Below are 14,940 nucleotides of genomic sequence, written 5' to 3'. Positions count from 1 at the left end.
TGGTTGAAAATAAAAAAATTACACCACAAAGTGCCTAGCATGCAGCACCCGTTGTTTTACCAATTATTCATTATGTTGCTTTTTAAGCATATCACAAGGGTTCATTTATTTCAAACTTTAGAATAGCATTAGCAAGTTTATGCCCCGCTTCGAAAAAATCCTTTCTAGTTCCGACTAACTTTCACCCTACTTGACTACACCTAAAACGACGTACAGGTCGACACAAATAGGAAGAATAGTGAATTGTTTCCGCCTATGGATGCGCGGTAAACTGAATGCTTGTGGAAGCTAGTGAAGCCACCAGCTCACAATTACTCCTGTTGGTTCTTGTTATTTATGTATTTTTATCATTTTTGCCATTGCTATTTGTTTTACTATTGTTGTTACGGTTTGCTTTCTTGAATTTACATGTGTTCTTCTTTTGTTTCACTACGAGCTGCAATGATTTCATTATTTGTACTCAATTATTTCAAAGTAGTCGACAATTTGGTTAACAATTCATGTGGGTCCCTTGTCCATGTTTGGAGGAGACGTGGGAGAAATCTTTCTTATTCTGCCGTCCTTCTTTCTCCGATTACATTCTTCGTCTAATTACCGCGCATAAAGATTGCTAAGTTCTTCCTATTCTTGTCAAATTGCAACCTGGAAAATACCACAAATGGCGTGGTGAGCGCCATTGTAGTACGATGCTACATTTTAGGATTACGTATGCTCCAGCAAGGTTCATTTCAAAATTTGGATATCTACTTGCTGAAACGAACCACGGCGTAGCTAACCTCATCTTGTCAAATTGCAACCTGGAAAATACCACAAATGGCGTGGTGAGCGCCATCTGTTGTACCATGCTACATTTTAGGATTACGTATGCTCCAGCAAGGTTCATTTCAAAATTTGGATATCTACTTGCTGAAACGAACCACGGCGTAGCTAACCTCAACGTGATAGGCACGTTACCATAATGGAATAAAATAATTCGAAGTGGTCTGTATTCTGTCGAAACTGCCAGTAAAAACTGGTACAAACTGTGCGGCGGACCTGATTCTACCTAATACCGAATAATATATTTTTGCCGCCTCCACGTTTCCGCTGCCCGGGGACCATAACCCCCTAAGAACCCCACACGCTTCGTCACTACCTTGAATCGTATTTTCATTACCTCTTGATAAAAACTAACTATCCTATATATAAAAAATTATTTAATATCCAAAATTGGAGAAGAAAAGTAAACTACAAACTTTTATGAAGGCAATAACTTTCAATGAAGTGAATTATGAAACAAAAATTTGGTCACGTTCATAACTACTTTGAAGCTTTATTCTACATGTTGAAATAATATTTAGTGTCTTTTGTTGGATAAATTATATGAGTACCAAGAAAACACTAATAATAACGAATAACAATTTATAACAATAACAACGAAAACACAAGTAACAAAAAGCACAAGGAGTGAAACAAACAAACGAGAACAAGGTAACAGAAAGAACAAGATAATACAACAATATCAATAACAATAATTAAGACAACAAAAATGAAAACAATGTAGCAAATAGCAATAGAATAATAAAAGCACTTACGAAAGGTGGTAGTAGCGGTAGACGAGAGACTGTCTTGAGATATGAAATTTGGGAGTATTTATAGGATAGGATTGTTAGTAATTTTGGTAGAATGTTCTAGAAGGAAAAGTAGTGAGAGAGAGGGTGAAGACACTAGTTTGTAGGAATACACAGAATTAGATAGTACAGAATTCAAGAGAAAGCAATTAAGGGTAAAACCAGATATTAGTATGGGAGTGCATGCAGGTATGGTTGAAGTTGGATTTCCAGGTAAAAGTGATTGAAAGAACAATAGAATTTAGATTGAAAGGAAACCAAAGTATTTACAAGATAAGAAGTTGAAAAGAATTGAAATAATATTTGAAGTGAAATAATATTCGAAATGAAATATTATTTGAAATGGAAAAACACAAAAACAAAACAATAACAGTTATTTCGCCACATATTTATTTGTTAGATTAGATTAAGTGTGATTGACGATGTTTATGATTACAGTCAACTTAAAGTAGTCCTTTATTCCTGTAATGTTGTCAACTTGTACGTATGTATGTAGTCAATTGATCTGATTAGAATTAAATTATTGTGTCAGCCATAAGATAAGTCAATGTAGAAAAGTACATAGTTGTTCCAATGACGTTTAGTACGGCAGAACATTGTGACATAATACTAATTTACGGGTAATGCAACGGTCATCGATATCCCCAGCGAATACTTCCTCACAACAAATCGTCTGAAATGAGGTACATACCTACAGAGATTATAACTGTACAATTTCATTTATTTTTGGTTCAAGTTTTATTTTATACGCCTGCGTCACCCTCTTATTACCTAAGTGGAGCGATTGCGCGAGTAGTTGGAGAGAGTGGATGTATAGTATAGGCACTAGTAAAATTAATTCATCTGGTTTATACTCGTTATTGCTAATGAAATGACACGAATGAATGCGAACACGTTGCGTGGTTGCACATGTAAAAATGCAATTGCCAAGATGGCTTACAAAAATCGATGATCCTGCATACACCCTATTCNTGAAACGAATCCCGGCGTAGCTAACCTCAACGTGATAGGCACGTTACCATAATCGAATAAAACAATTTGAAGTGGTCTGTATTCTGTCGAAACTGCCAGACGCGGATCGCGATTTCGATCTTTTTAGATCTCATCAGCGCGTCGCAGGCAGCTCCGACAGAACACAGACCAACCTTTACCTGCTGTCTTAACAGCGCGTTTTAGATGATGAGATCCAAAAAGATCGAAATCGCGATCCGCGTCTGGCAGTTTCGACAGAATACAGACCACTTCGAATTATTTTGTTAAACTGTAACCTATAATTTTTGGCCGTATTTTCTAGATTAGAACTAAGTTCAATCTATTGTTGTAATTACTTCATTGGTCATTAACGTAAGTACTTTTAGAACTGGTGCGTACATATTATGTCAATGACGTAAACGTAATCGTTCAATAATTTTACAGTACCTACAATTCTATGTGGTGACGACATTCATCCCCTCCCTTATACAAGAGTGGGAGTAATGGTAGATGTTTGATACTTTTTTATTGATATCAAAATTTGGCACGTATGATGTAGTACTATTTATAGAGGTAAAAGTTGATTTGTAGTCCTATTAATTTAGGGAATTTAGAGTTTGTTTTTTGAGACAATTAATTGTTTCGCTCAAAAATAATTCTTTCTTTTTACAATTAGTTCGATAGGGTATGACGTCAATAAGAAATTCCTCTTACACACCGAAGAAGTAATATATGTTATAAATTCAATTGTCCGTTAATTTTGTTAGTCTGAGAGTGCGCTGGTGCAATCGGGGGCGGGCCGCTCTTTGTAGGCGCGCTACTAAAACATTCGACATGAACGGTGCTTTTCATACTTACTTGCTATCTCGCAAGCGACCTACTAGATATTTTCCCTTATATTAAGAACACGGCGCACACTTCATCCCTTATCAGTTATTTTTGCACAACCGAAACGTTATCACCTTCTCAGTATTATTCTGACTAATAAATTGCGTTTGGACTAGTACTTGCCTACTGTTTTCGTCGATTGCTACTTCTCTTTTTGATTTTGTTGCACGATTATTTCACCGCCCGAGATTGGTTTCAAAAAATGAAGAACTCATGGTTGCCTGTGGTACTGTCGATTCTGGTACTTCTTGCAGCTGTCTATCCACAAGTGCACGCAGGACCTTATTTAGATGAGGGTAAGAAATTGTTGATCACATTTCCATAATAAACTTTGCCTTATTTAATGATTATTTTCAATCGCATGAATTAATAAAAGATTATACTTAAAATAACTTCAAACAATGTCCAAGTTTGAGTGGCTTTTTTTTGTATTTTGAAATTTGGAATCTTGAAAAGAAAAAGTTGATTTAGCTAAGTGACCACATCATGTTAGGTTTAGTTAAATAGCGCTTAAAAGTCTCTTAAAATTATTTTATTGTTTTTTTGATTTGTTAGGAGTTAGACAGTGGCAGTTTTTTAACGATTTTTTTTAAGAATACCTGAAAGTATTTGCAACATTGATTAAGTAATTAATTCATTAATTTATAAGCCAAATCTTATAAAAAAATTACAATGACTAGACTTTTTAAAAAGTTGTTCAAATTCTGAAACATAACAATCCCATAAAATTTTTAGAGTAAATCTTTTAATATCTGTACCTATAACCGTAAGGAATTGCGTTTGGTTGAAGTTCGACCAATTTCCTTTCTAATATCTATACGTTTTATGCTTATCACAGTCATAAAATTAATAAATAAGACAACCAACTTGCTTTTAACTATAAGAATTTATATCATTCATTATATAAATAAGCTAAGAACTATTGAGGACCTTAGATACTCCTGAAGGAGATTCAATAGGCCGAAACAATTGTAGGCAGTCTCAGCCTACGCTGGTTACGACATCGAGCTGAGGCAATTTTATTTTCGGAAAGAATGTAACAATAAATGGAAATTTTTTATGTTATCGTAAGTTAATTAAAAAGTCGATTAAATAAATATAAAAATTTCGCGGAGCTAAGTTTGCCTTACCGTCATTTCCGCTTCTTTCGTATTAAATTAAAAATGTTTAAAAAACGTGTTACTTAATACAGCATCCTCGCATCCCTTGACACTTACTCATTTGGATGCAAATTGCTTTAGATAATAATTACATTCATTATTATCCACGTTGCGAGCCGGAATATCTCATGAACGCCATTATTTTCCTGANAATAATTCGAAGTGGTTTGTATTTTGTCGAAACTGCCAAACGCGGATCGCGATTTCGATCTTTTTAGATCTCATCAGCGCGTCGCAGGCAGCTCCGACAGAACACAGACCAACCTTTACCTGCTGTCTTAACAGCGCGTTTTAGATGATGAGATCCAAAAAGATCGAAATCGCGATCCGCGTCTGGCAGTTTCGACAGAATACAGACCACTTCGAATTATTTTGTTAAACTGTAACCTATAATTTTTGGCCGTATTTTCTAGATTAGAACTAAGTTCAATCTATTGTTGTAATTACTTCATTGGTCATTAACGTAAGTACTTTTAGAACTGGTGCGTACATATTATGTCAATGACGTAAACGTAATCGTTCAATAATTTTACAGTACCTACAATTCTATGTGGTGACGACATTCATCCCCTCCCTTATACAAGAGTGGGAGTAATGGTAGATGTTTGATACTTTTTTATTGATATCAAAATTTGGCACGTATGATGTAGTACTATTTATAGAGGTAAAAGTTGATTTGTAGTCCTATTAATTTAGGGAATTTAGAGTTTGTTTTTTGAGACAATTAATTGTTTCGCTCAAAAATAATTCTTTCTTTTTACAATTAGTTCGATAGGGTATGACGTCAATAAGAAATTCCTCTTACACACCGAAGAAGTAATATATGTTATAAATTCAATTGTCCGTTAATTTTGTTAGTCTGAGAGTGCGCTGGTGCAATCGGGGGCGGGCCGCTCTTTGTAGGCGCGCTACTAAAACATTCGACATGAACGGTGCTTTTCATACTTACTTGCTATCTCGCAAGCGACCTACTAGATATTTTCCCTTATATTAAGAACACGGCGCACACTTCATCCCTTATCAGTTATTTTTGCACAACCGAAACGTTATCACCTTCTCAGTATTATTCTGACTAATAAATTGCGTTTGGACTAGTACTTGCCTACTGTTTTCGTCGATTGCTACTTCTCTTTTTGATTTTGTTGCACGATTATTTCACCGCCCGAGATTGGTTTCAAAAAATGAAGAACTCATGGTTGCCTGTGGTACTGTCGATTCTGGTACTTCTTGCAGCTGTCTATCCACAAGTGCACGCAGGACCTTATTTAGATGAGGGTAAGAAATTGTTGATCACATTTCCATAATAAACTTTGCCTTATTTAATGATTATTTTCAATCGCATGAATTAATAAAAGATTATACTTAAAATAACTTCAAACAATGTCCAAGTTTGAGTGGCTTTTTTTTGTATTTTGAAATTTGGAATCTTGAAAAGAAAAAGTTGATTTAGCTAAGTGACCACATCATGTTAGGTTTAGTTAAATAGCGCTTAAAAGTCTCTTAAAATTATTTTATTGTTTTTTTGATTTGTTAGGAGTTAGACAGTGGCAGTTTTTTAACGATTTTTTTTAAGAATACCTGAAAGTATTTGCAACATTGATTAAGTAATTAATTCATTAATTTATAAGCCAAATCTTATAAAAAAATTACAATGACTAGACTTTTTAAAAAGTTGTTCAAATTCTGAAACATAACAATCCCATAAAATTTTTAGAGTAAATCTTTTAATATCTGTACCTATAACCGTAAGGAATTGCGTTTGGTTGAAGTTCGACCAATTTCCTTTCTAATATCTATACGTTTTATGCTTATCACAGTCATAAAATTAATAAATAAGACAACCAACTTGCTTTTAACTATAAGAATTTATATCATTCATTATATAAATAAGCTAAGAACTATTGAGGACCTTAGATACTCCTGAAGGAGATTCAATAGGCCGAAACAATTGTAGGCAGTCTCAGCCTACGCTGGTTACGACATCGAGCTGAGGCAATTTTATTTTCGGAAAGAATGTAACAATAAATGGAAATTTTTTATGTTATCGTAAGTTAATTAAAAAGTCGATTAAATAAATATAAAAATTTCGCGGAGCTAAGTTTGCCTTACCGTCATTTCCGCTTCTTTCGTATTAAATTAAAAATGTTTAAAAAACGTGTTACTTAATACAGCATCCTCGCATCCCTTGACACTTACTCATTTGGATGCAAATTGCTTTAGATAATAATTACATTCATTATTATCCACGTTGCGAGCCGGAATATCTCATGAACGCCATTATTTTCCTGATTATGCATCGCATACATTTTCATTCTCTTTCGTGTGGAACAAAAGATTGTATCTGCCCAAATCCAGTCCCGCGGGCCGCGAATGAATTTTAAATAACCCGCGTGAACCAGCTTCAAAATTTTCCCCCATATGAAAGAGAATCCTAATATTGCCACCACAAACTGTAAAGTATTACAAAACTAAAATTAGATACTTATTGTAGTAGTTTGGGAGCAAATTCTAGAACTTTGAAAGTACTAAACAAAATTTACAAAATTTTTGTTATTCCTTTCATGATCAGCTTGACTTAAATATAATTAGTTATCCTGCCGATATTCAGTTGGAACATAGTGAACTGCGAAATAATTATCTACATATCTACTTGCTGAAACGAACCACGGCGTAGCTAACCTCAACGTGATAGGCACGTTACCATAATCGAATAAAACAATTTGAAGTGGTCTGTATTCTGTCGAAACTGCCAGACGCGGATCGCATTTCGATCTTTTTAGATCTCATCAGCGCGTCGCAGGCAGCTCCGACAGAACACAGACCAACCTTTACCTGCTGTCTTAACAGCGCGTTTTAGATNAATATAATTAGTTATCCTGCCGATATTCAGTTGGAACATAGTGAACTGCGAAATAATTATCTACAATAACAATAAAACACCTTTTTGCAAAAAAATATCTTCAAAGTTACAAACTTCTTCAGAAGAATTTGGAGATTATTTCTGGAAATTGTTGTAAAAGGTAGACTTTCCTACAATAACTGACCTGTATTTTCAATTTTTAAGAAGTTTTGGATCAACATTTGCTTTTGAAAAACTTTAAAATCTTATTTGCAAAATTAATATCGCATATCTCTAAGTAACATATGCATGGGGGGGGGGGACACAACGGATTAACCAACTGTTGTACTATGCATTTATAAATAAAAAATAATGATCAAACATTAATATTAAATCAACTGAATTTCATTCTATTATAGAGTACTTCAAGTTAATGAGGTAAATTTTTTGTCACACCCTCGCCGGGAATTGAACCCGAAAAACATCCTTAATACAATAGGTTAATTTTATTAGCATATTCAAATTCTCTTGTGTTTAGGTTTCGTCCACAAATTGTTTAGGTCAATAACATCGAAAAGATCTTTTTCGCTTTTTATCATCATTAGAATATCAAATCACTCTTCTTTAATGATGGACCTTATCGAATCTTTAACAATTTTAAGTAAACTAAATCTTTTTCGTTCGAAATCATTGAAAAGCTCGTTGTAAATATTAGGTATTCTACTAAAAATTTTGGCAATTCCTATTATGTTTATAATTACATCTTCCTAATGCCTTATTGAAAACCAATTACTTGGATTTATCGGGTTGTTCGGAAAGTCATTTCGTTTTTTCCCGACAGAAGATTTAATTGTATTCTTTTGCACCCAAGTTCACATTTAAGCCGTATAATTTTTATATGCTTTGAGAGCTCATATAGCAAGGCTTGTGTGTGAAAAATTCCAATTAATTCTACACAGTAGTTTTTGGTTGGTGCCCTTTTAAATATGGAGAGCGATAAGCAGCATTTTCGACATATCTTACTGTTTTACTACAGAAAGGGTAAAAATGCTGTTCAAGCCAGAAAGAAATTGACTGATGTGTATGGAGAAGGTGTGTTGACAGTACGCCAGTGCCAGAACTGGTTCGCTAAATTTCGATCCGGCAATTTTGATGTCGAAAATGCACCACGTTCGGGAAGGCCGGTTGAAGCGGATAAAGACGCGATAAAGGCATTAGTTGATGTGAACCGGCGAATAACAACACGTGAGATCGGATTGAGATTAAATTTATCAAATTCAACAGTTTATGACCACTTGAAAGGCCTGGGATTATCCTCGAAGCTCGATGTATGGGTTCCCCATGTTCTCACAGAGAGAAATCTGTGTCGCCGCATTGACGTCTGCGATTCGCTTCTCAAACGTCACGAAAATGATCCGTTTTTGAAGCGCATCATCACTGGGGACGAAAAATAGGTTGTATACAACGTCAAACTCAAGACGTCATGGAGCAAAAAAGATGAACCGGCTCAAACCATTTCCAAAGCCGATATTCACCAAAAAAAGGTGATGCTGTCTGTTTGGTGGGATTTTAAAGGAATCGTTTTTTTTTTGAGCCGGATAACACAACGATTAATTCGGAAGTCTACTGTCATCAGCTGGACAAACTGAATGATGCACTTCAACAGAAAAGGTCAGAACTAATCAACAGGAAAGGTGTAGTGTTTCACCAAGACAACGCGAGACCTCACACAAGTTTGGTCACTCGCCAAAAGCTTTTGCAGCTTGAATGGGATACAATGCTTCACCCACCATATTCTCCAGACCTGGCACCATCGGATTATTATTTGTTCCGGTCACTCCAAAATTTTTTAGACGGTAAAACCTTCACCTCAAATGAGGAGGTCAAAAACCTCCTCGATCAGTTTTTTGCCAGCAAAGACCAAAAATTTTATGAGCGTGGAATTATGCTACTACCAGAAAGATGGCAAAAGGTGTTGGACCAGAACGGTCAATATATAATTTAATAAAGTATTTGTTTATTATACGAAAACTGTCTTTCATTTCCACAAAAAAAAAAACGAAATGACTTTCCGAACAACCCTATAGATTTTTGTTACATAAATTTTGTTTATCCTTTTGGCAGGAAATGCCATTTATTTTGTTAAATTATTTTAATAAACGACAATAAAATTTCAAAATGATTTTTTTGATGCATAAAATAAGATTTTGAAAAGCACTGGGACCGTCAATGTGTCAGTAATTTTTAAATCCTCGATAACTGTTAAAAAAGTTAGATAGGCTTGGTCTATAGCATGCTGATGTTCTCTCGCTTTCCGTTGGAAAATTTTGTTTCGTTTGCTAAAATTTCCGACGCTGCACTACGATGCTTCGTGCTTTTTCGTAAATGAATTTAATTATTGGCAACGTGCGTGATGGTTAGGTACTTTTACTAATTTCTCCGGTTGTTAATGTTGTTGGTTTATTTAATACTCGCATGTTAAACGGATTTAAGTTCAATACGGGCTGTCTTTAAACTTGTTAGGTACACTGGAAGTAGAATTAACCATGCCACTGCAATTTCTGCTAATGGAAATGCCATGGTGAAACTAAAATAAACGGTGACAATGGGAAATACATTACATAAGTACCTTAGCGTGTTCCTGTATGGATTTAAAAGTAAAAGAAGAAAAAATGCATTTATCGTAGTTCAGCCGAAATGATTTTAAATAAAAGAAAATAAAAATATCGATTTTCAACGATTCTGGAATTTTTTTTTTTTGAGATGTCCTGTAAAGGGGCTCTTAAAACATAATAAACTAACATATTTTCATAGGAGATTCGAAAAAAATATTAGTTTTTTTTGGGTTACCCTAATACCTATATACGTATATTTTTATTAAAAATCTTCCTTCATAAAATCGACAGTAAACATCCCCTTCTCAGTAACGTAGGATACTTTGATACATTTATTAAAAGCGGTTTTCCCTTTTCGTTTATTACTTAAAATATTTTTGTGCTTTCTCTGCTTTGTTCTGTTTGGAGTTGAACAAGGGCCAATATATTATGTACATGGAATGATGTAATATTGGAGATTAACCCTAAAGCCTTGTAATATTAGCTTCATCTTTTTGTTTTTCATAGACTTACGTGACTCAACTTTTTGTCTTCAATAATTTCCTAAGTTGAGAAAACTTTTCAGTTTTGGTGTTAAACAAATTACTCTTAGAGTAAGTTTTTAACATTTTCCTTCCTAATTTTCCTATATTTTTAAATTTATTGTATTATTTTTAGGGTTCCGTATGTTCGAATGAAAAACGGAACCCTTATAGGATCACTCGCGTGTCTGTCTGTCTGTCTGTAACAGCCAAATTGATAGTTAGTACACATATGAATTTTTGTGACACAAATACGTAAATAAATTTTTGAACACGGGGGTCATTTTTGGAGTGGCCAATAGGGAATTAAAAAAAAGGCTATGAAAACTGTACCGTGTGACATATCAAACGAAACAGCTTGTTGTAAGGGTCTCAAATATGTATATCCGAATGAAAAACGGAACTATTACAGGTTCACTCGTGTGTCTGTCCCTTTTTTTACAAACTAGACCATTTTAAATAAAATAGGTTCGATGATAATAAATGTCGAAAACCATTTGTTGAATGACAAACAAGTAACCTTCAAGTTTTCTTTTTTTGGAACCGCTACACCCTATTGTATTTTTGTAAATTTGTTTCAGATGATTACGATCAACTCAGTGAACAGTATTCAGACAATACCTTAGACCGAATGCTACAACCTGCTCAAAAGTAAGTTGTCAATATATCTCACATTATTTTTGTAGCTAGATGAGGGGTTGATGTTACGCTTGTTACTTGTTTAAAATTAGTTGATAATAAAACAATACTTTTAAAAAACGAGATGTGATGTTAAAAATTTTATCTTATCCAATGTCAAGTTGTATTAAGTAAAGAAAGATGCATTCAAAAAAGGATTAATTTACTTTTAAATTCGATATTTACTATATATTTATGTTGTTAAAGTTGTTCATATATTTATTGATACCTAGTTGTTTTTTATGCCTATATCATGACCATCAAACATGACCCTAACGTTGACAGTTCATTGAGAGGGGCTCCTTTATTTATCCAAAATCAAGTTCGACATAACATAACTACCTGTAAATGTTCTAGCTATGTATAGTATAATGTAACAGCTGCCCATCAATATCCATCCTGTCAAAAAGCGTAGCATCTGCTCCCGTTAGATGTTCAGTAGAGTGGAAATGGCAGAAATAATTCAGTTATATAAAAGCTGTTATTTCAGCACCTTTAGAAAATTGCATGAAATGGTGGTATACGTATTTTGGTGTTTGAATGTATGAATTTGAAAACGTGGAAGAAAGAAAGTCGTTTAAAATGGGGCCCTCTGCTATTCTTATGATATAAACAATGCTCTGCAGATTTTAAAAGCAAAATTGAGTTTATAATGTTTACATATGAATGCACATCATGAATGCTTAGTAAGAAAACAGGCCAAGTACCTCGAGGTTCTAGGTACATATGTAAATAGTTTGTGTGTCTTGGGAATCGAGTCTTGAAGATTTTTCCCACTCTTTCCAAGAATGTTTTAAGTCTCCCTCCAAAATCTTTCTGCAAAAGTATAATTACAATATTATCATTAAAACATTGTTTTTTTTGCAATTGTAAATTTATGGTTTCCGGATTTTCCTTTTACTTGTGCTAAATTTCATGATTCTAAGGGGTTTTAGGTATTGATTCTCTTGCACGTGTTAAAATATGCGACATATCTAAGAGGCTGTATCTTTTGATTGCGCTGAATTAGAAGTTTGATTTTGTCACAGCTTCAAGGGATTGCAAACCTGAGTATTTGATATTAATTTCAATTTGATACCCCCACGCATTCCAGAGAAGAAGGATCTTGACAGACAGACGGTCGAACAACAATGCGATCCTAAGGGTTCTTTTGTTCCTCTTGAGATACGGGACTCTAAAAACTACGAAAGTTGTACAATTTTGTATTGATGTAACTGTAAACTAGAAAGAATGGATATATTTATGCCTAACTAAGTTTTAAACGTAATATTATCTGGATGTTGTCCATTGTCTTGTTGACATTCTTGAAATCTGGCTGGTACATTTTTGAAAACACGGTGACAAGTTGGATTTAGAATGGCAATGATTTTAAGCATAATTCTTCGCTTTAGTTAGTTTAATGCGATCGGATTATCTCTATAGAGCTTGGATTTCAAGTATCTCCATAGAAAATAGTCACCAGGAGTGAAATCCGAGCTCCATGGGGGTTGTTGAATGTCGTCTCTTCGTAAGATTAGTTCCTTCCAGGCAACATTTCTATTGACAGGATTATGAATACTGTGACTGTATGATAAGTTGTTCCATGTTTCTTAAATGAAGTCCAACAATTATATTCTTCTTTCTTGGCTCTCATCGTCGCTGCAACTGCTGTTCTCAAAAATGTATGACCCTACACTTTCTCATGCTTGTATACTGTCGCTTGTTGGTATATCAAATTTAAATTAACGATAACTTATTAATATGATTTGGTCATCTTACAGACTTTTACTGTTTATAAATATTATATTGTCGTTTCAACGGTTTCAACGTAACCCTCTTGTTGAAAATCCACGAACGAAGAACTAAAATTTTATTTCTTTTATTAATCACTAGCGACCCGCCCCAGCTTCGCACGGGTGCAATGCTGACACTAAATATATTTTTGTTTTGTTTAGATTATTATCATGAGAGGAAATCTTAAATAGACAACCCCTGAACACATTAAATATACTTCAGAATGTCTTTATATACAAAATTCACAGTTTTTTGTCATTAGACAATACAAACCGGCCTCCCGGTCGGTACCACCGCAACCGCTATGTTTGCATTATAAATCTGTAATCTGTGTAGGGCCATATTGATCTATATTAATGCACAATGTATTTAAGGTACTTAATTGGATAAGAATTAATGCCGTGTTGCTTAAAATCGTTTCGTAAATAAGCCATTATTTCTCATAAAAGGTAAAGAATAAAAATTGTTATTGTGGGTTATCCCTAAGAGATAGACATATAACATTCCGGACTTTTTTGTAGATCTATTTAAGATGTACAATACATTATTTTGATCTATCTCGTAGGGTTCAGCCAGCGTTCGCAATGTAAGCGCAAAAAAAATGTGTTTTACGACATCTCATTGGAAACCTCTAAAATTATCAGTGTTTCTTTACTATATTATGCATGTATTATAGATATAAACCTTCCTCTTGAATCACTCTATCCATTAAAAAAAACCGCATCAAAATCCGTTACGTAGTTTTAAAGATCTAAGCATACATAGGGACAGAGAGCGGGAAGCGACTTTGTTGTATACTTATATATAGTAATAATGGGACGTATGGACCCCATCAGTCGCACTTAGTCACTCGTTTTTCTCTGTGCTATCCTTAATTTAGTGTTTAACTAAAACAAAGCAATGGAAAATGTCGACCAAAGTAGTTCTTTTAATATACATCCCAATGAGAAGAACATAGCCGAGCTGTTTTAGATAAAACCGCAAATTGTTGCCAGTCGCTTGACAATTATTTTCATTCCCTTTGGAATTGTTCGGCAATTGGAAGACACCTAATCACCTACATGCATTCTAGTCTCGCAATTTAACTGGATAACTTAATTCTCAAGTTATCTATTACTTTACTACCTTCTTGTAGTTGTTGAGTCTATTTGTTGCGGAGAAAAGTTCTTCGTAATTAAGTTTGTACGGTGAAGTCCTTGCAAGTACATTGCCTTGGAAGATAATACTTAATTTCTACTAGTTGAAATTGAACGTGGCTTCCCTGAGATGGCACGCTGATGCACGTAGAGTATTAGATAACAGTAATAACTGACATCGTACAGAAGCTCTTGGTTTATAGAAACTTAAGTTCTATTATTTTTCTCGTGAAATAAATATAAAATCTAATCCATGCAGTTATATAAGGCTGCTCTTTCATTAATTAATGACATTATTCTGGCTTTTGATTTGAAACTGATTCATTTATAGAAGATTGGCAACTAAGGATGTTAACCACAAATAAAAAGCAAAAGTTTCTTCTTTCAACTTACTAACTAGATTAGACAGAATGCCTACTTTTACTTACGACAGAAGCTGTAGGGAATACCGTAAAGATAAAAAAGAGATGTCAGGTAGGAATTCCGATCCGACGGGACTTGAACCTTGACGAAACTCTTGTACAAACTAGAGTGGGTGAATCGGCTTGCGAGTTTCGATGATTTAGGGAGCCGGATCATAATGGAAGGGTTCTTAAAGAGAAACCAGACTAAGACAAGTCCCTGAAAGAGGGCAGCAGTTCTTTCAGTATTCAGGGTGGCAGAGATCACGAGGATCGGTATGGCACTCTGATGCACAATACTGCGATGTGGAAGGCAACGGGAAACCACCACATTATGATCCCGAGTA

General features: G+C 34.5%; 1 protein-coding gene across 4 annotated transcripts in view; it reads left to right on the top strand.

The window, feature by feature from the left end:
- Nucleotides 1–3,414: 3,414 nt before the first annotated feature.
- Nucleotides 3,415–14,940, top strand: part of LOC108739741 — a 28,048-nt gene continuing 16,522 nt past the window's right edge. The window contains exons 1-2 of one of the 4 annotated variants that reach the window (XM_025980198.1): nucleotides 3,415–3,766; nucleotides 11,187–11,256. In XM_025980198.1, coding sequence (XP_025835983.1) covers nucleotides 3,673–3,766; nucleotides 11,187–11,256 — 164 coding nt within the window. In that variant the 5' untranslated portion in view covers nucleotides 3,415–3,672. Of the gene's footprint in view, nucleotides 3,767–5,557; nucleotides 5,906–11,186; nucleotides 11,257–14,940 lie in introns of those variants that run through there. The other 3 variants (XM_025980199.1, XM_018473788.2, XM_018473789.2) reach the window with 3 other exon arrangements.

This window comes from Agrilus planipennis, unplaced genomic scaffold (assembly GCF_000699045.2).
Source record: "Agrilus planipennis isolate EAB-ADULT unplaced genomic scaffold, Apla_2.0 scaffold252, whole genome shotgun sequence".
Classification (NCBI taxonomy): domain Eukaryota; kingdom Metazoa; phylum Arthropoda; class Insecta; order Coleoptera; family Buprestidae; genus Agrilus; species Agrilus planipennis.
Note: the sequence above shows the minus strand (reverse complement) of the source record. Positions and strands in the feature narration are given on the sequence as shown.